This window comes from Sinocyclocheilus anshuiensis, unplaced genomic scaffold (assembly GCF_001515605.1).
Source record: "Sinocyclocheilus anshuiensis isolate Anshui unplaced genomic scaffold, SAMN03320099.WGS_v1.1 scaffold247, whole genome shotgun sequence".
Lineage (NCBI taxonomy): Eukaryota > Metazoa > Chordata > Actinopteri > Cypriniformes > Cyprinidae > Sinocyclocheilus > Sinocyclocheilus anshuiensis.
In genome coordinates, this window is record NW_015552543.1 from 830,251 (window position 1) to 852,887 (window position 22,637).

Consider the following 22,637-nt stretch of genomic DNA (forward strand, 5'->3'; position numbering starts at 1 on the left):
CAGTGTTGCCAACTTAGCGACTTTGTCGCTAGATTTAGCGACTTTTCAGACCCCCCGGGGATTTTTTTCCAAAAAAACGACTAGCGACAAATCTAGCGACTTCTTGGACAAACCTTAGCGAGTCTCTGTGATCACTGGTACTGACGCAACGGTGCGAGGTCAGCGCGCACACACCTCTCGCTCTGCGTCTGCTCTGTTCAGCGAGCGGCTGAGAGGAGCAGCGCCTTCAGTTAAAATAGATATTATGTTGCTTCTCTAATTTTACATGCAAATATAGCCGAAATCACAGCACAGGAATTGTCTGTGTCTTGTCTTTTCTTATGTGCGTTTCATTTCATCAGACGATGGCTCAAATATAAAGCAGGATTTTTGTGCAGATTAACGTCTTGGAAGAGAGAGCTGGTTATGTAGTCTTAAAGGGCCGCATTTCAGTCACTATTTCATATTTATTCTGTTGTCTGACAACAGAAACAGTAATATATATAAATGAAAACAGTTTTATTGATAATTTGGCTGCTTTAAAATACAGTATGTGAGCACAGAGAGACAAACAAATGTAAAAGGCAACAGACGCGCTGACGTCATGGATATGCTAATTAGCGTATGACGTCATCTGGCGACTTTTCAAACGGGCTTTAGCTACTTTCTATTGAAAGAAGTTGGCAACACTGTTTGAGCCTGTCTCCGACGAAACAACCCAGCTGCTGAGTTACAGTCAGAGCACGGGCTTTTTGAGTGCTCTACAGGAGAGAGTGATTCTAAGTGCTGTTGCCGATTTTGTGCACTACTTCAGCAAAATAAAGGTTTGTATATGTTTTATTTCATTTATAAAGTCTTTACTGTGCTGTAAATTATATTATTATATGCAACACAATGTAAGGACGAGTCAGTCAGCTGCGACAGCAGCGGTCATGATGGAAACCCTTTTGCCTTGCATAACATAAATGGATTTTATTCGTTACAATACGGAGTTTAATTTAATTTGATGTTAAAATATGTTCTCTAATCTCAGTACTGTTTGTTTATGGGCAGGTTTTGAAGTCAGTCACGGCATTTCTCAGCTACGAGTGAAACGCGAGGCCGCGGTCTAAAGTTCGCAGTTCTCCCGCGAACAGCAGCCCTTCACCGGCTCCGATTTCAGCAACATATCAGAACAAGAATTAGCACTATAGCGGTAAAAAGCGATCACAGAGAACGGTCGAATACACTTAAATTAAAATGCTACTTTTAAATGTTACATTTATTTCTTAAAATGCTTGTTAATTGACTTTAAATGTATGTTTAAATATTGTAAACTATGCTGTATTCACCCAAATAAATTCAACTTTGTCCATGTGTTCTTGATTAATAAATGTTCATCTTTTGATTATTGCTGTTGCCTATAGTAATTATATGTGTGATTTTTAATTTCCAGTCCATTTTAAGGCAGTAATATAATCATTTTTAAACAATAGTTGACTTAAAGGTGGGGTAAGCGATTTTTCAAAAGCGCTTTAGAAAACTGATTCAGGCCGAATAGCAAAACAAACTTGTAGCCAATCAGCAGTAAGGGGCGTGTCTACTCATGATGTGGAGGAGAGAGCGTTCAGTCCGAGCCGAGCGACAGAAAGATAGAGATGGCGGATAAAAAATCTGCGCCGCAACAGCTAAAGTCTGTCTAGCACACTGGACGCGACAAAGCGACCGTTGAAAATCATTTGAAATTCGTGTCAATACCTCATAAATAGAATGCAGCAGCAGTTTTCTGTCAGGGATTTGTCATGTCGTGTCGCGCCGCATCCAGTGTAGACCATAGATATGTATATATATCTATGGTGTAGACAGCATCACTGATTATGAGTTCTATAGTATTTTGTCGCGCCGCGCCACTCGCGTCCGGTGTAGACACGGTGTAACACTGGTTTTGCTTTGTTTCACAGAACTGATCGTTGCCTGGGTTGCGTACGTATGTGTGGGGCGGAGCTATCAAAAATAATAATGTTCAGCTCTGCTCTGATTGGCTGTTTTACAGTGCCACTCAATTTTGAGCTATGTTCTGAGTGGCTGTTGCACAGTGCGGCTCATTTCAGTAGCTCACACAGCAGGAAGGAAACACAGGGAAAATATATCTTTCAATACGGTCTCTCGCAGTTATATCGTTGGGTAATTATACTGTATATAAAATGCAGACCTCAGGGAGCCGCTATTAATATGAACTGCTTTCGAATGCGCATCGCGTTTTACTTTCACTTTCGAGATTTGCGATCGCGCGTGCTCTGTGTAAACTACAGCGGCAGTACTTACCACACATTTTCAGAAGATCAGATGCTTGTCAGTGGTGCTCAGGATCTGTAAATCATTCGCCATCATCCTCAGTCATCTCTCCTTACTCTGTTTATGTGGTAAGTGAAATCTTATGTACTGTAATGTAACAGGCTACCGCTAGCAAACAGCTAACCATGTCCCTTTAGTAGCGAAACAATGGTGTTTGAGGCTCACGGTATGTCATTTCCATGTACAGTTTTCCATTCTATGGAACCTTTAAATAAAACAACCCAGCATGTTGGGTACATGATTTTGAAACTTGTGAATCCATTAGAATTGTTAGAAGACAGAATCGCGATTCATATATGAATAGATTTTTACGTTCGTTACACACTAACTAATGTTAAAAAAGTGAAATCGCAAACAACCACCCCTTTAAAAAAACAACCAAATGGTATTATTACACAAACATCACATCTCATCTGCTATGGTGAATCTGTTAGCTCAAACTTGTCAAACTGCCTCAAACTTGTTTTGATCTGTGACCATTTACTATTTCCATCTGCTATTATTAGACATTGTTTTCCCCGTACGGGTTTGGTGGAAAAGATGCATCTATTGATGATCCGTGCTCAGATAATAACAGCATGTCTCAGATGAACCTCAGGGCAGGAATGACACCTGTAAACGGATTGTAATGGCAGCAAGTGGACGGCAAGGCTTTCATGTGAAGTGCCCGTGTAGAAGAGCGGGTTCACACACACACACACACAGACACACACACAGACACACACACACACACACACACACACACACCTGTTCTTCATGGAGCACCACCTGGTCCTGCAGCGGATTGCCCAGTGCCGCCACAGAGACAAAAGGCTTCCAGACTCCACTGATGGTCCGGGGGAAGACGTCATAGAGCTCAATGCACTGGACGGAGTCTCCTTTCTCCTTCATAGCATACAGCGATACAGGGTTACATGTGGCCACATAAATGGAATCTATGAAGGAAAACAATGATTCACTTTCAAAATAAAAGCCACAAGATTTTATAATTCCACATTCATTAGATCTTAGATCTGGCTACATGAGACTGTGATAGCAGATACCGTTAGCAGTGGTGACGTCGCAGACGATGTTGACCTCGTTCATGGGAATCTGCCAGTGAGCCTGTTCCTCGGTGAAGCTCATAGATCTGGACTCGTGCCTCTCAGAAGGATAACTCTGAACCCGCAGAAACACAGGGCCCTGAGGAGAACCACAGACATCAAATTAGTGTTTTATGCTAATAACAATTTTGAAATATTGGAAATAAAATGGGTTATGATACCTTTACATCTATCCGATGGGACTCTGTTGGACACAGCAGCTTTCGTCGTGTACTTCCACCCTGATTGATGGTCCAGTAACCCGCCATCTTACAGTCTGGCAATGGTAACCTGGGAAAGGGGAATCGGGTGATTGGCTTTTTGCCAAAGACATGACTTTATTTAAATCTTATAATGATTATGACAACATGTTGATCATGAAAAGACCTTAAACGGTGTTGTTTTATTGGGTTAGGCAAAAAGTTGACCGGCACACCTAGATTTTTTGCCATTTCAAAATCTTGGTTTACATGCACAACACCTTCATGAAAACTTGGGACTTAAATTGAAAACTTGGGACTTAAATTGGAAAATGATGTGCATGTAAATGGTGGTCACTGCTTCATTCTGCTGTCTCAGTAGTAGGGCTGGAGCTCATTGATATTCAGGAAGGTTGTAGTTTCACATCTGGTTATTGCTCGGTTACTATTCCCAGAGAAAACATTACTGCACTACTCTGCAATTGAAGCAGATGGGATGACATATCATTCCCCTCAAGATAAAATATTAATGCAATACAGCATTAAAACACTTTTAATGTAACACATCAATGAAAACTTTGGGGTCAAAAGGACTTTTTCTCTTTAGAAAAATATTTTTATTCAAGTATGCATGGAATTGATTAAAAGTAACAGCATTTATAATGTTACAAAATATATCTAATTCACATAAATGTTGTTCTTTTGAAAGTTCTGTTCTGTTAATCAAATAATCCTGAAAAAATGTATCATGGATTCCAGAAAAATATTAAATAGCTATCCTGTTTCAACATTGATAATAATAATGTATAATGTTTCTTGAGCAGGAAATCAGCATAATATAATGATTTCCGAAGGATCATGTGACACTGAAGACTGGAGTAATGATGCTGAAAATTCACTTTGCATCACAGGAATATATTGTACATTAAAATATATTAAAATAGATGTTTAAAGTTGTACAAATATTTCATAATATTACGGTTTTTACTGCATTTTTAATAAAATAATTGCAGCCTTGGTAAACAAACATTTAAACTTTCAAATACTAAGGTGATTATATATAGAAACATAATTCAAAAGGAAATATTTGTTTCTTCCCTTTTTAAAGTTTTCCAGTATTTTTTATAAAATATAACAAACCGTGTATACCAGATGGCAAAACACTCAAAAGCAAGTGAAATAAGACAAATATGAGACGGAAGAAACAAATAATTTCCTTTATTGAAAGTGTATAATATACAACACTGAGCAAATGAAATGACTGCTATTGAATGAGAAATATATTTGCTGTTATATAATGCGGATGACTAACTCTTGATAATCAGATAAAGCGCACATTCCAAACTGTGGAAGGTCACTTGGACAGATGGGACATGGACGCCACACAAAGGGCCGTTCCAGAGGAAATGGTGTTGTTTTTAACTGCTCCCTTCTCCAAGTCTGTTACAAACAACCACACAGTTGTCTCCAGATTTCCCACCTCAAGTGCTCTGCTCTTTATGAACGAACTGGGTATAGAGATGCTCACTTCCGATTGGAATTTGCCCAAAATCTTTCATATCGTTTAAATGCATTAACCAGACACTGGCAATCAAGTTTTCAGTTTAAGTTATTCCAGTAAGAGTCCAAGTAAGTTTTGCTGTTTACTAAATTCAAGCATGTTTAGGGTTTTGTCTATTGCACATTCATTGAAATTAGCTTATGAGATAAAAGCATCTGTTAAAGGTGAAGTTTGTAATTTATGTGATACTAGAAACCAAATTGCTGTTTATCTGAGCAGTCCGACTGGGCCAAACATAACAGCACTAGCTCAACCAATAGCGTGAGTTTGGGGCAGGACTACCTCAGTGTCTTTTGATGCAAAAATTGCACACTTCATCTTTAAACAAACACATTTGTTCAAGTGTATGGTTTGAGGACCAAGCAGAGCAGATCCCTTCAACAGGTAGTTATAGAAGTCCAGGACAGTGTGTCTATTAGAGAACGTGCATGATATTTGTTCATGATACTGCATTCACGGACAGTAAAGGGCAATAGGAGCTGAGCTCTTACTCCTTGGCCAGGTGCAAGCTGGTGGGTTTGGCTCCGATGGGAATGCCGTGCTTGTGCAGCGCTGTGATCAGTACCTCACGCATGTCCTTGTTATAGGAGTCAAAGTCAAACACATTCCTCACCACGTTGGCCAGGCCCTCTTCTGGAAATTTCTGGGGAAAAAAAAAGGAAAGAAGTAAGCCATAAGACAAAAGCGTTTAGTCGTAATGATACAAAATTAAGAGCACTCTGATCTTGCCATCAATCACTACCATTAAAACATCATAAAATAGAAATAGATAAAATATGTACGAATAGTTTCAGTTTCATTTGAGAACTGTGAATTTAAACTGAATCGGCCACAACTTGCAGGATATGTTATACTGCAATTCAAAAGAAATTCAAAGGAATTAAGTTTATTTTTTGGCTAATAATTCAAACATTTCTGGTCTAAAAATTAACAGAGAGCCATTAAAATATACTTTACTGCAATAAACAACAAAACTGATCTTTTTTTGCAGTCTCACTTCTGAATTGGGATTTTTAAACATTTTTAAGTGACTCCAGAACGGCACACAACGTGGCTATGGTTGGACACTATATCACTGTCAACATTATTGTTTTTTAAGTCTTTACAAAACCACTGGTTTAAGCAGAGATGCATTTTAATTAACACATGTAACTGCCCCTCGCTCACTGGAGATCACAGTCCGTGAGCTGCATTGCACAACATTGCTTTTTGTTGAAGATGTTCTTGGGTCTTTTAGGAAAGCTGCGTGCTTCACAACTAGCTTGTTTTACCACCTGTTAAACATGTTTTTGGTTTAATGATGAGTCTTTCTGGAAGGTTTGTTTTCTTTGTTGAAGCTTCTTTTTGTGGGTAAGAGGTCATTTTATGTGATCTGCAGTTTTCAACCAGGGTTCCCATGGAAGTTAAGGCAGCCTGATTTTAAAAGTGTGATTTCCACACCTAGAAAATTCATGTAAAAAATAATACAATCTTAAAATGCCACAGGCATTCTTATAATGAATATACATTTTCTAGTTATGCCAAGATCTAAAATATCCATTGGGAAGAATAAAATGTAAGTGTTGGTAATTTTTTTTTTCTTTTATTAAATCCTTCCCCTACATCCTTATCCAGTAAATCACAATGACTGGAAGAGTCATGTAAATTCACTGGTTAAGAAGATTGGGATCCCGGATGAACATTCAACTCTTAAAACATCTGAAATCATGAAATGTAGTTATTTTAATTGTAATCGTAATTATTTTTGTTACTTTTTTTAATTAAAAAACTAGGAATAACCTCAGGATTGACCCGTAAACAAAACAAAAAACAAAACAAAAGCCACAAAACAAAACACAAAACTAAACAAAAACACAAAACAAAACGCCACAAAACAAAACTAAACAACACAAAAAACAAAAAAAAACAAAACAAAAAACTGGGGCTAGGGGGTTGTTTGTTGCTTTTCATATTTTGGGGACAATGTGGGGACTTTAGGGGTGTGCAATATTCATGACAAAAATTATCATCTCAATATTTTCTGGAACCAGAATCTCGGCGAAAGTAGTCGCTCATCCAGGTACTTTTTGCCTATTGTTGAATACCATGAATTTGGATATAATACTTTTCTTGCATACTGTTTTTATATTATATAGTAAGGAAACTGCGACTGTCTTGAGTTGAGTCATTGAGTCATTCATCATTAAGTCATAAAGTCGGTCACTGAATCACTGATTAAACTGATTTGTTCAAAAAGCAGATTTGCACATTGTTAAAACAATAATTACGATATTATCGTTGACGATACATATCACAAACCCTTACTTGGAGCAAAAAGATTGAGAAGCACTGCTTCAAACTCTGATATATTCAAAAGACAAGACAGAAGGACCGTGAAACCAGTCTAATGACACATTTTGAATACAACTATTAAAATTATTGCAATATTCGCAATATTGCCATAGTGATGACATTCCACATTTGCTGTTAATGATCGCAAGTGTCTGCATAACAAAGAACGAGCAAAGTGAACAGACTGGCTGTTAGAGGTGTGCAGTTGATGCTCATGCAGGAGACACAGCTTTGAATCCATGTACCATTCACCCACCACTACTTTCCCTCATATTATTAAAAAATCTATTATATTTTAGTTTCTTCATCTTGATTGTAGCTCTGCTCACTCTGGACATTGAGGTTTTTAAATAAAAACTGTTGTTTAAATATTCATAAGTAGACTATTTCTAAATTAAATTCAAGCATAGCAGCCTTTAGACAAGAAGGTTTATAAGATCACAAGGAACAAATTCGGTCATGTGTGTCCAAACTTTTGACAGCGAGTGTAGACCTCTGATGGCTGCTTGCGGCAGACTAATCTGACAACTGACTCCTCATCCAATGTGACAGACGAATTCCATCCATCTATCTGCATCTATGTCGCTCCTGAGAACTGAGATGAGAGGAGGAGGCTGGCACGCAGTGTATGTGTGTGTGTGTGTGAGTGAGAGAGAGAGAAGAGTTAAAGCCCAGAGACAGGTGGCCCAGAATGGCAGTGTGGCCTCTATGTGTCAGATCAGTCTGTGAGTGGGCCGAGTGAAGAGACAGGGCCTCTCCTCAATCTCTCTCTCTCTCGTGCGGCACCTTTCATCTCAGACACAGGGTCACTCACCCTGTTAAACAACACCGACGCAAAGTCTGAAATCTTAAAAGAGGGAACATCCCAAAAACAAGAGGTTGAATGTATTGTGGGGATTTGAAAAGAGTTTTGACTTGTGGCATAAAGTCTGGTCCACTTTGCAGCTTATTCTGGACATGGTCAGCCCTTTATACAGAAAGAGACTGAATGATGAAAAATGACTAATCACAGTTTGTTTTTTAAAACTGCTGTTCACCTGAAATAAACTGCCATTAAATTTTGGGGTCAGTAAGATTTTCTTTTTTTTTAAAGACATGAATACTCTTTTACTTTTATTCAGCAAGTGTGCATTACATATGTTTTACTGTCACTTTTGATCTATTTCATGTTATAAAAGATTTGTATTTAAACAAAAGCTGTTATTTTTAATTTTCTATGCATCAAATAATCCTGAAATAAAATGCTTACATTATGATTTCTACAAAAATATTCATTGTTTTTTCCCCCAACATTAATAATAAGAAATGTTTCTTCTTAATGTTTCACACAACACACAAATTAGCATATTAGAATGATTTCTGAAAGATCATGTGACACCGAAGACTGGAATAATGATGCTGAAAATTCACAGGAAAATATTACATTTTAAAATGTATTAAAATAGAAAACAGTTATTTTAAATTGTAATACAATTTTACAGTATTACTGTTTTTACTGCATTTTTGACCAATTCTTTTAAAAATATTTTTAAAAATCTTACCTACCCCAAAATTTTGAACGGTAGTATAACTAATATTACAATAATAAAAAGGAGTGGAAAAAACTTCAAATAATAGTGTGCCAGTCTCACCTCCATTTTGCTGCTATATGCATCAGACGGTCTGTGAATGGACTATATGTGTGCCATCTGAGGTTAAAGGGATAGTTCATCCAAAAATGAAAATTCTATCATTAATTACTCATCCTTATGCTGTTTCAAATGCGTAAGACCTTTGTTCATCTTCAGAACACAAATTTTTTATGAAATCTGAGAGCTTTCTGACATAGACGGCAACGTAACTACCACATTCAAGGCCCAGAAAGGAAGTAAGGACATCGTTAAAATAGTCCATGTGACATCAGTGATTCAACCTTAATTTTTTATTTTTATTTTAAATAGCGACGTTATTCAATGATTTCTTCTCTTCTGTGTCAGTCTTCGATGTGTGTTCTGTCTATGGAGGGACAGAAAGCTCTCGGATTTCATCAAAAATATCTTAATTTGTGTTCCGAAGATGAACGAAGGTTTTACGTGTTTGGAACGACATGAGGGTGAGTCATTAATGACAGAATTAAATTATTTTCATTTTTGGGTGAACTAATTGATCTCCAAACTAAAATATGCCCTTCTTGTTTATAGAACTTTTATCTTCTATAAATATATTGATATTTAGTATTGCAGCACTCTAGCTTTTCATTTTTGGGTGAACTATCCCTTTAAGTCTACCAGCTGATTACCTGCAGGTGTTTTACGATGTTGACCACTTCTCGTGTAGAGTAGGGGTAGGTGATTGTTCCCTGGTCAGCCATGGCCCGGAGCTCTCCGAATGCAGCCACCAGTTTCTGGAGGATTGCATCAGGAACGTCAGGCCCATATTGCTTCAGCATGGCAAACTCAGCCTGAGGTTTGGGGTTGTCCACTGCATGGCAGCTAAATATGTCCCCTGGAAGAGTAAATCGTCAAATCATCAAAATTATTTCAAACAGTATTACATAATTATTGTAACTGTGTTACAGTGTTTTCTGATATCCTTCACTCTGATTGGTCAATCATGGCATGCTGTGGTCAAATATTTTTAACGCTATACTGTATAATATACAAGTCTTACCAAGCGCTCCAAAGAAGTCATTTCCCAAAAACGGAAAGCCAGGTCGGTTTGCTAAAACAATCATACGGAAGTCTGGATGCATGGGAATGGCATTAGGCCTTCTGGCTGCTTCCAATGGATCTGTTGAAAACAAAGAACGATTCCTGTTTTAAAGACTGTCAGTGACGGGTTTGTGACATGGAGTGTGTTTGATCTTCTCTGTCCATTTCACCTGACACTATTCTTCTTCCATCTGCCAGGATCATCTCTCCACTCTCCACCAATGTCTTCAGGATACAGGTGACATTTGTGGGAGCTTTATCAGCTTCATCTATTACCAGGATATGTCCCATCTTCACAGCTTTAACCTTTAGAACAACAGACGAGAGCACATTTTTATTCCATTTCATTCTTCCATCAAGTTCAATTATGTTAGGCAATGCTTCTTGCACCAAAAACAGGTGTAAAGTATTTTAAAACAACCATTTTCTATCTTCAGGCTACTTCTACACACTACAGTTTTGGGTCAGTATGATTTTCTTTTTTAGAAATCAATACTTTTATCCAGCAAGGATGCTTTAATTCGATCAAAAGTGACAGTAAAGACATTACAGTTGCAAAATATTTTATTAAAAAAAAAAAGAAAAGCATATTGGAAAAAATGTATCACGGTTTCCATAAAAACATTAAGCAGCAACTGCCACTCACCTGAAATACACTACCGTTTAAATTTGGAGTCAGTAAGATTTTTTATTTTTTTTTAAATTCTTTTATTCAGCAAGTATGCATTATATATGTCTTTACTATCACTTTTGATCTATAAAAAAAAAGATTTGTATTTCAAATAAACACTGTTATTTTGAATATTCTATGCATCAAATGATCCTGAAAAAATGTTTTGCATTATAATTTCTAAAAAAATTAATAATAAGAAATGTTAACTTGAGCATCAAATCAGCATATTAGAATGATTTCTGAAGGATCATGTGACACTGAAGACTGGAGTAATGATGCTGAAAATTCAGCTTTGACATCATAGGAATAAATTACATTTTAAAATATATTCAAATAGAAAATGGCTATTTCAAGCTGCAATAATATTTAACAATTTTACTGTTTTTACTTTTATTTGATCAAATAAAAGCAACCTTGATGAGCAAAAGACACGCCTTTCAAAAACATTTAAAAAATCCTGCAGAATCCAAACTTTTGAACGGTAGTGTACCTTTAAGACTTTTATATGTAAATTACCTCTCTTTTGATTGGCTAAACTCTTGGATGTGAAAACGACTGGACGATTGTTTAACATCTTAAAGAAAACAACCAACGTTTTGCAACAACCAACCCGAACTAAAATATTTTATGTAAAATCTTTACATTTAATTTGGTAATGACTCATGTTAACTCCTATGATGTTGCAAAAAAACTTAAATTAATTGAATGGAATCAGATCATGACTTGCTGAACTGAAATCAATCTGAATCATGGGACGCCAAAAGATTCCCATACTGAAAAGGTGCTGATATACAGATGTCAAACAAAACAGCTTGGTTTCCACGCTTTCCTTTTCCCATATTTGAACCACTGCACTCCATCTCCAGATCATCTTTATTTCAAAACAGCAAAGAGAACCGGAGTTAATGGAGAGCTGAAGATTACAGCCGTGTTCAGCTTGTTTTCATCACCTCTGACATGTAGGTGACATTAGCACCTGTTATTTACAACCTAGAGCTGAAAGGTGGTTTGCGGAGAGCGAGGGGTGTTTTCTTGTTGCCATTATCCGTGAGCCCGGCACAATGCGAGACCATTTGGAAGCATTGATATCAGATGAGGCAGAAGGGGCTTCAAAGCCTAAAGACTATTTATACCATGAGAGCTGCCGCTGGGTGCTAATTGAGGGGCCAAACTCCGAGTCACAACCTGCTTTTCATCTCCCTCCTCCTTGTATCGAGTAGAGACATCGTTAAAAGCCTTTTGTAGAGAACACCCGCGACCCTGCTTCACAAACAACGCGTCTAAATGGCACTATCACGCTAACAAAACAACAGGCCGGCTTCAGAAACGAGCAGCGTGGAGGATTATAACACACTGTCCTTGAGGTCATTCATTAATTTTTAACGCTTTTTCCCTCATCTGTGCCGGGGCGTCCTCCGGGTGTGAGCTGGCAACGTGTTTGTCCTCGCTGGAGCAGTGGTCTGGACCATCTGCTGATAGATGTATAAATATCACTATGCAAAGTTTACACTTCACATGACTGATTTTCAGGAGATCACAGGACACCCAGAACCACTGAGGTGGTCAATCTTACATTTTTGTTTGGCTCTTCACATTATGCTTTGAAATGTGGCTGATATCAGATTTGGACATGGTCCTGAACTGACTTGTTTGCGCAAAAGAAAGCATGCAACACGCTGTCATACGGAAAGCCACTGAAATTAGTGTTTACACATTCATTTGTATTGCCATGGGAACCAGAAAATGTGTGCACAGGCAATAAGGAGGACAAAGACCAGGATGAGGAGATAATATTTAAATACACTATTCCAAACTGTTTCTATAAAATTAGAAGCACACAATTCCCTGGCCTAGAATATCATTATATGCTTACACATTAAGATTTGTACTCCTGGAAATTACTAAAGTAGTCAAACCTGTTCATTAGAAGGGGGTGTCCCAATACTTTTGGCTATATAGAGTATTTACAATACAATCCCTCAAGTTTTGCTTGTACAGAGCTGTTGCCGTAATACTTATACCTCACTGTTTCTCCGCTGACTACCATCACGCCCATCTTCCATATTAACTGAGTGACCAATGAACTACTGGTATGTGAAAACTTTGGAGTGGCTACCATCAGGGCAGAATTGTGACAAATGTCCATCTAGAGTGACGTAAAAGTTGCATGAATTGCAAAACATCAATCATGCATCTGATTTAGTACCACACATGAAAGTGGCCCAAATCAGTGGCCCAAATTGTGCCGTTCACGCTGTTATAAGGGGGAGAAAAAAAAACAGATCTGTGTCACATATGAGCAATATAATTTTTCCCTGCAGTCTGAACGTAAGGGAAATGAAACCTCAACTGCATGTCATACAAATACAGCTCCTCATGTAAAGCGTAAAAGAGATGGAATTGATTCCAGTAGAGATCTGTGTTAAAGTGCCGTCACATCAGCACCAAAAAACAGTCCACTGTCTATAGTCAATAGCACAGCGATGTATAATACACAACTCTCACAGAAGTCACTTGCAAACCAAGGGTGTGGAATCTGCATGTTCAACTTTTTCGACGTTGTGTGAAACTCCCAATTGCGCAGTTTCCTACTTGAAATTTTCACCAAGCAAAAGTAAATGTGAACGCACCTTTAGTATACTCTTAAGTGTTTATTGAATGAAATATATGGTGCAATGCATTCTGGGATTGCCTCTTCCTCCAGGTTCTTAGAACAAGGTTTTCAAACTAGGGTCAAAGACTCTATATATAAAACGGTTCACTTGTATTAACGTGAATGGGAGAAATATATGTGACCCTGGACCACAAAACCAGTCATAAGGGTCAATTTTTCGAAAATTTTTCTGAATAAATAAGCTTTCCATTGATATATGGTTTGTTAGGATAGGATAATATTTGGCTGAGATACAACTATTTGAAAATCTGGAATCTGAGGGTGCAAAAAAACAAAATATTGAGAAAATCGCCTTTAAAGTTGTCCAAATGAAGTTCTTAGCAATGTATATTACTAATCAAAAATTAAGTTTTGATATATTTATGGTAGGAAATTTACAAAATATCTTCATGGAACATGATCTTTATTAATATCCTAATGATTTTTGGCATAAAAGAAAAATCTATAATTTTGACCCATACAATGTATTTTTGGCTATTGCTACAAATATACCCCAGTGACTTAAGACTGGTTTTGTGCTCCAGGGTCACATATTTTAAAGCAGGGGTGTCAAACTCAGTTCCTGGAGAGTTGCTGCCTTGCAGAGTTTAGTTCCAAATGTTCCAACATTGTTTAAAATAGTCCACGTGACATCAGTGGTTCAACCTGAATTGTTGAATAAAGTAATTATTTTAGTTTTCTTTGCACACGAAAAGTATTCTCGTAGCTTCATAAAATTAAGGTTGAACCACTGATGTCACATGGACTATTTTAACAATGTCCTTACTACCTTTCTGGGCCTTGAATGTGTCAGTTGCGTTGCTGTTTATGCAGGATTAGAAAGCTCTCGGATTTCATCAAAAATATCTTTATTTGTGTTCTGAAGATGAAAGAAGCCCTGTTTTTGAACAAAGATGTAGAGACTAAACCCATGTCTGTGTGGGCGGCTCACTAGGTTTGAATCAGAGCCATGATGTCAGAGGTGAATACTGACCAATGGGGAGTCTACATAGATGATGATGCCATCTCTCACAGAGGGCTGCAGTGTTAAAGTCTGGACTGTAGTGTCTCTGTTGAAGCATACAAGATCAGAGCTTAGACTGTTTATCATGAACATCATGCATGTACTGTAAGCGGTGACTCTGTTCACAGTTAAATCATAGCTAATATCTCTAGAGAGTGAGATGATTTGTGGATTCATACTTATGGGTCCTATAGAAGTATAAAGTAAACTGACCTAAATTCAGTGTGATGGACAGAGCGCTGTTGAGTTCTTGTGCAGGTTTGAAATGTGACACATATCTCTGTGGGCTTAGTGGAAAGGAGAATCCCTGAAGTGATTACTTTAGTCTAATTTAAGATTTCCATAATTGCTAACCAGGCCATAATGCATGTGAGTTTGACTTTGGTTTAACTTTCAAGAAGAAACTTTCAAGATGACATCAACCTCTGCACCTCTATAGATGGGTGAGACACGGTGACATCTTATGAGTTTCCTTGACTTTTCCAGTTGTTTGTGATAAATGGATAACAAATCAGATTGCACTTACAAAGAAATAGGCAGATTCGTTTCTGAGGATGACTAAAAATGCATAGTTTCTTTTACATGTCTTTTTCAGGGCTGGAAATCACAATTTTAAATTTCAGATACTCTACCGTTCAAAGGTTTGTGGTTTTGGTTTGTTTTTATGAAAGAAGTCTCTTATGCTCACCAAGGCTGTATTTATTTGATTAAAAATACAGTAAAACTCTGATATTGTGAAATATTATTACAAATTAATGTAACGGTTTTCTATTTTAATATATTTTAAAATGTAATTTATTCCTGTGATGCAAAGCTGAATTTTCAGCTTCATTTCTCCAGTCTTCAGTGTCACATGATCCTTCTGAAATTATTCTGATATGCTGCTCAAGAAACATTTATTTTATTATTATCAATGTTGATAATGCTGCCTAATATTTGTGTAGAAACTGCAGTGCATTTTTTAGGATTCCTTGAATAGAAAGTATTTTTAATTGAAATCATTTGCAACATTATAAAAATTAAAACAAACAAAAACTAATTCTTACTAATGCCAAATTTTTCAATGGTAGTGCATTTTAACATATTCAGTGACTGTGAGAGCCCTGTTATAAGCACTTTATACTTTATGCTGGCATTAGAAAATACAGATGAATATTTAACTGTGACAAAACATCTTATGTCATGTTGGTCAAATTAAATCAATACATTTATACTTTATTTACTGAAAAACCCTCATAGTCCAAAATATCCCGGACGAGCCCCCAGTATTTTGTCTAATTGGGGATCAGACTGAAAACTGAAGAAAAACTACAGCTTTTTGAACATTTTCTACTCTTTTTGGCAATTTTTGAGAGGGATTATCAAAAGAATACATCTACTTTTGTGTTTCACAGAAGAAAGAAAAATAATAGCAGGGTTGGAACAAGGTTAAATGTAAAAGGAGAACTCCTCCTTTAATTGCAGTTCTTCAAAGGCAAAAGTACAACTTAAAAGTTCCCTCTGCCCTGTTGACAGGTGTCCTAATTTATCAGGATTAAAATAGCTCACTCGAGCCTCAGAGAGGAGATCTTTTTATTTCAGGAACTCAGTGAGTCTGCAAAAGGAAGTTTCACCTTCTAATAGAAAACACTCATATGATGCATCCGTGTCCAGATGTTTATCGTTCTGATGAATAAAGGTGTCCTCTCTTTTGTCTCTGTTCTATTCATTTACAAAGAGGATACATTACTCACTCATTCACTAATGATGAAAAGCTGATATGGGCCATTCCCGGTGTGGCCTCATAACCAGGTTCTAATTGAGTCTACAGGAGAGTAGTTTCTGATTATAGGTCTTCCTTTCTGAGAGGGCTTTATTTGAGAACTCAAGGGACTTCTTTATTTTACCTGTGAAGCTGAAGATACTCTCTTGGTCTGTTCATCAGATGCAAGAATCGATCAACAATCTTATTTTTCCCAACGCCCTGTGAACAGAGTAAGAACATAGATTAAAAAATAGTTCGCCTACGAATTAAAATGTCATTTACTCATCCTCATGTCATTCTGACCATGTATTATTTTATTTCATCTTATTTCTAATGCTGCTGAAAATTCAGCTTTGCCATCACAGGAATAAATTACATTTTAAAATATATTAAGATAATATAGTAACACTTTAGTATAGGGACCAGTTCTCACTATTAACTTGTTGCTTATTAGCATGTACATTATTAATGTATCGGCTGTTTATTAGTCTAAAGTCATTAATTTAAAGCACATATTCTGCATGACCATATACTATATCCCTTATCCTAACCAATACCTAAACCTAACAACTACCTAACTATTAATTAGGAGTTTATTGAGGCAAAAGTTGTAGTTAATGGTTTGTTAATAGCGAGAATTGGACCTTAAAATAAAGTGTGACCGATAACATTACCGTAATATTTCACAATACTCCTGTTTTCAGAGTACATAAGAGCATGAACATAAGAGACTTCTTTCAAAAGCATAAAAAACACTTTTGAACATTGGTGTATTCACAGGTCCCCTATTGCATTTTGTATGTCTAGCACACATTTATGTGTTTTGTGGGTCAATCAATCTATCAATCTAAACTGAAGTGACAGCAGTCAGGACGCCCACTCTCTTTCCATACACAAACGCAGTAAAGCCTCAGGTCTCTAGTGCAGAGCGTGGGCGAGCATCTGGGCGCCGTAGGGCACACTGAGCTCTAGTTCACCCTGTAGCTGGTGGGCAGATGCTTTACAAACACAGCTGTGCTTCATGGCACGACGCCAGCGCTCTGGGCTAGTGTACTGTATGTCTGCTCTGCTCTGCTCTTGGTATCGGAGTGGACAGACGTCTCTGCAGACTGCTGTCCTGAGGATGGGAATCCTCATTTACCTGGTTGCCCACAAGAAGCAGGTGTTCCCCCAACAGGAAGTCCTTCAGCATGTCCTGCATCACCATCATGTGCTGTGAACAAACGGACAAAACATATTTTATAGTGAGAGCAGTACAAAACACAGTGGGGTTCAAGATATAAGACTTCTGGGATTTTTAAAGCTGGATATAAATAAAGTTTAAAAAGACTATTTTTATTGAAGACTAAAGTAACCTTTTAAAGAAAGGGACAATCAAGGTACAATGTAACCTCTTCTTGGTGGAATAATGTTATGAAGGATTACCAACTTTTAACTCCGCTTTATTTAAAGCAAAAATCCAGGTTACAGTAACGCTTACACTGGAAGTAAACCAGGACAGCTTTCAAAAGGGTTTAAAAGGCAACATTCCTATTTTTTTAGTCCTATTTTTGTTAAAGCACTAATATATGTAATTTAGTTAAACCCAGGATTATAATTTGACTTGCATGGCTGTCAAAATCATCTGTTTCAGCTGGGTCTACTTTTCTAAGTGGTTATTATAGGTATTTCTAGGTAACTAATAAAAAAAAAAAATTAGGCTATTGTTCAAAGGTTTGGGGCTGGCAAGATTTTTTTTTTTTAAATGTTTTTGAAATAAGTCTCTTGTGCTCATAAAGGCTGAATTTACTTGGTCAAAATATAGTAAAAACAGTTATATTGTGAAAAATTATTACAAATGACTGTTTTCTATTTAAAAATATTGTAAAATTTATTCCTTTGATGTCAAAGCTGAATTTTCAGCATCATTACTCCAGTCTTCAGTGTCACATGATCCTTCAGAAATCATTCTGATATGCTGATTTGCTGCTCAAGAAACATTTTTTTGTTATCAATTTTGAAAACATTAACATTTTTGTGGAAACTGTGATATTTTTTGTTCTGTTCAGCATTCTTTATTGAATAGAAATTTCAAAAGAACAACATTTATTTGAAGTATATTTAAATTAGAAATAGAAAATAGATTTTTTGTAGAATTATAAAAGCTTTTTTTGTCACTTTTGTTCAATATAATGCACCCTTGCTAAATAAAGTTCTTAAAAAAAAAAAAAAAAAACCGTACTGACCAATCTTTTGAATGGTAGTGTAAATGTATGACATTAATCAAGTGACTCTTTGAATAGATGTTTTTTTTTTCTGAAACCATGCTGGAGATCATTAGCAGATTTATATGTTTGACAAGTGCTTCTATCAGACGAAAACAATCGGAGATATATTAAAAAAATGTCCTGCTTGCCCTCTTGCAAGCTTTATAATGGCAGTGAACGGGAGTCGAGATTTTAAAGTCCAAAAAATGCATCCATCCATCATAAAAAATACTCCACACCTCTCCGGGGGGTTAACAAAGGCTTTCTGAAGTGAATCAATGTTTTTGTGTAAGAAAAATATCCATATTTAAAACTTCATAAACTATAAAGCTTATAAAGCTATTATAAAGCATGGAAGAGCCAGGAGATTTTTTTATATAACTCTGATTGTATTTATCTGAAAGAAGAAAGTCATATACACCTAGGATGGCTTGAGTGCGAGTAAATCATGTGGTAGTTTTCATTTTTGGGTGAACCATCCCTTTTGATAAAATAAAAAAAAATGATTCAAGTGTTTTCACCAAGTGGCCTCAGACTATTGTAGTCCACTGTATGTCATGTGACCTGATCTACCTCATATTGCTCCTGCAGTAAAGCATGAAAACACAAGCATCAATTATGCCTGAGAGGGTCACCTACATTTTACAGACACACAAAAGCTGAATAGATAAAAGGAAGCAGAAATGAATTCTGGTCTGGATATGACACAAGGAATTGAGTTTTCTGTTTATGAGGCTGCAAAGACACGAAGTGCTTTTTCAGTATGATAAGGACACACATGGATGATGCTGTTTGCTGCAAACACACATTACACAACGCAAGAAATGCGAGCGGACACAAGAGTTTGCCATATTGGGGGGGATGTGTCCTCATTTCTGCCTCAGTGGACTACTGCACTTCTCCTTCTAATGCTCGAAAGACAAAAAGCAGGTCATGGAAAAGTGGGACAAGAGTAACTTTTTTTCCTCCACCTCTTTCTGGGCCTCTGAAGGGAGGAGAGAGGTGGCAGTGAGGGAGGAATATCTGGGTCATCCCTCGTTCTCTTCTCACATCTCTCAGCAACTCTAGCATGAGACCAAATGCCACACATACAGTGTGGCAGCAATACTGAATGTTACCACTGGCAACACTTTATAATTTTGTTATTACTGCATGATATAATGCTAAATAGATTTTATGGTTGCTACACTACTGTGTCCAATGTTTCAAACACCTGATTTAGAATTTATTATTTAAACTTTTTTGAAACAGTATTTGAAACTTTTTGGAAAACAGTAATTTTTGCAATTCTGTTTGAACAGTCTATATGATCATATCTCCAGTTGTGGATGAGAAACAATGGGGTTTGACTGAGAAGTACGAGGCTTAACTTTGAATACTGAACATGCCGTAGTGAGAAGACCTTCAAATCCCTAATAATAAAGCTGTTGAGATCTTGCTGTACTTGTGTGTGCGTGTTGGCCAGTGTTCTTTTGAGGGTCCTCTCTGAGATCTGACCTTTGAGCAAAACACCCAGTTGATTTACAAGGCTTAGACAGAGACAGACTGAGCTTTCCTCATTGCCAGACCAAACCCTTTTTGGCGGCCCGTGTGATGATTGTGGAAACCACAACTGCAATAATCACAAACATGTCTTCTGACCATGTTAATAAAAAGCAGGGCTGGTGGATAATCTGGTATATATGTGCAAATATGGTGTAAGTGTCGGTTGTTTACGGTCGCCAAGCAACATTGCATCTTGGTGTTTTAATATAGAATTCAACTAGCGTGTGTGTTTGTATCTGCTATTCTATTCTATTCTATTCTATTCTATTCTATTCAAACATGGCTCCTCAAATCAGGTTTGTATGTTTTTCTGTTTTGTGTTATTTGGTTGTACCTTAGGTTTTATTTATAATAATGTAAAGAAGCTGTTTTTATTTATTAATTTATTATAAATGTTTTTTTAAACCAAAAAAACAAGCAAAGCAGTAATAATCACATGAAATGAAGCCCCTGTAAATTATTTAATTTACTGGATCATTAAAATATAGCCATTACTATAATAAAAACATTTTTGGGTTTCATTTTCAGCAAAATAACACACTGTCAAGTATACCATTAATATGATAACTTTAAACCGCATAAACACATTTCATTACACAAAATAATGTTCTTTTTAGCAGCATCATATGACCCCTTTAATTTTAGTTTACGTTTTAGTAAATTTTTGATTTTGTAATTTTTATTATTTATTTATTTTTATTTCTATTTAGTTTATTTCCATTTTAGTTTTTGTAGTAATTTTAGTACTTCAACTATTTTAGTTGATCTCAGTGCCAAGGCAACTTCTAGGCATGTGTTTTTGTTTTTTTAGGTTTTTAGTTTTTCATCTAATATTTATGTTTTCTTTCTTGCTGTGCTGCATTAAAGGGATAATTCTCTCTCTCTCACACACACACACAAAAATAAATAAATAAAATGAAACCTATATCAAAAAAAAAAAAAGTAATAAGAGGTTTTTAAATTTATGAAGGAGTAAATGATGACAATTCTATTCCTTTAAATTAGCAGTGCAGCTCATGAGGCTGAAGTAATTGTGCTTTGTGGCCCCATACTGTGCAGAGAAGAGGACAATGTTTCCGTCTGGTAATGGGCAGATAAGGAGCTCACCTGAACGTTCTCATAAAAGAGCACATCCGGGACCTTCATCTTCTCATCAGGGCTGTACACTGGAGCCGAGACGTTCCCTATGGTCAGAAGTCCATCTTTTACGGTGCCTAACAGGGGAGAGTAGATTCTCAAAAAAGAGATTTTATCAAACAAAGATGACTTATTCAGCCATGTCACTGACCAGCTCCTGGAGACACAACAATTTCTATTTCAGTCTATTTCCTCCCATCTACACTTTTCAGACACCACATAGTACTGTACGTCTGAAATCTAAAGTCTCTTACAGACAGCAGGGAAAATGGGACAAAAATATCAGTGCAAGCTAAAATTACTGAGGAACCACTGAAGTTGGGGATGTGTGCAATTCAGAACTGAACTAAGATTGACTTTCCAAATTCAGCAGGATGCAGAATGGAAATTGAATTTAAGGAAGAAAAAATAAAAGGAATGAATCAAATTCAAAGAAATTCGTTTTCTGGCATTTACAAAACTTGGACTACTGAAATTCCTGTTGTGTGACCGTGTTGAATTACTCAGTATTATAATAAAACATCCTGTTGTTGAATTCAATTAAAACTCTCATGAACTGTAATGCGAGTTGTGAGTTTAGCTTAGCATTGGTCTGAACTCTGGTGTGGTGTTGTACTGTAACTCACAGGTGTAGAGATGGCTCTGTTCTGATGCTGGGTCAGGCTGATCCTCTATTGAGCAGTTCACCAGACTCTTCTGAAGAGCCGAGCGAGCCAGGCTGGGCAGAAACCTACAAATCCAAGAAAAATGATTCATTCTGTATTCACACATTTCCCAGTCTCTTCTGAATTTCACAAGCAAAAAAAAGGAAATAAACATGGTTTATTATAGTAAGGTATAGTGTCACCAGCAGCATCAATCAAAAATAAATACCTGTTTTCAAACAAGATTGCTCCGTAACAACCAAACAGCACAAACTTGTGCAGAGTTTGTTTTATTTTGAATGTTATTTAGTTGCTGAGTGGTGACTTTGAGGCTTGAATGAATGTGTTTGAGTTTGTCTACCTGGACAGACAGGCTTTGTTCACAGCGTGAGCAACACTCTCCTGTGGATACTGAGAAAGACGCCGACAGATTCTCAGCAGCTGCCTGGTGGACAATGAAGAAGCAAGAGACAGGGCCTGAACACAGCACAAAAACACCAAACAACATTTACTTTTCATCTCAAAACCAAACCAAATCAAAAACACAACATACAAAACAAAACAAAAAACAAAACAAAACAAAGCGCAAAACAAAACAAAAAAAACAAAAATGACTTTTAAAGGGAAACAACAGATGTTTATAAGGAAAAGTGTTTAAGTCAACATGTTGTAAAGCATGATGCAGAATCATTTCACTTCAGAAGACATTAATTCATCCACTGAGGTTGTGTCAAATACCATTGTGTTTACTTTGTGTGGTTTTTAAAGCATCACCTTTGGAGATCATGTACATT

General features: G+C 36.7%; 1 protein-coding gene across 3 annotated transcripts in view; it reads right to left on the reverse strand.

Annotated features, from left to right (window-relative positions):
* The window catches only part of vwa8 (von Willebrand factor A domain containing 8), a 116,045-nt gene that overhangs the window by 56,390 nt on the left and 37,018 nt on the right, over positions 1 to 22,637 (reverse strand). For all 3 annotated transcript variants that reach the window (XM_016454457.1, XM_016454458.1, XM_016454459.1), the window contains 13 exons: positions 22,205 to 22,320; positions 21,826 to 21,929; positions 21,170 to 21,276; positions 17,413 to 17,484; positions 16,414 to 16,490; positions 14,498 to 14,573; positions 10,348 to 10,483; positions 10,137 to 10,256; positions 9,766 to 9,971; positions 5,648 to 5,799; positions 3,578 to 3,686; positions 3,357 to 3,495; positions 3,061 to 3,248 (listed from right to left, as the gene is read on the reverse strand). In XM_016454457.1, the coding sequence (XP_016309943.1) occupies positions 3,061 to 3,248; positions 3,357 to 3,495; positions 3,578 to 3,686; positions 5,648 to 5,799; positions 9,766 to 9,971; positions 10,137 to 10,256; positions 10,348 to 10,483; positions 14,498 to 14,573; positions 16,414 to 16,490; positions 17,413 to 17,484; positions 21,170 to 21,276; positions 21,826 to 21,929; positions 22,205 to 22,320 (1,602 nt within the window). The remainder of the gene's footprint in view (positions 1 to 3,060; positions 3,249 to 3,356; positions 3,496 to 3,577; positions 3,687 to 5,647; positions 5,800 to 9,765; positions 9,972 to 10,136; positions 10,257 to 10,347; positions 10,484 to 14,497; positions 14,574 to 16,413; positions 16,491 to 17,412; positions 17,485 to 21,169; positions 21,277 to 21,825; positions 21,930 to 22,204; positions 22,321 to 22,637) is intronic.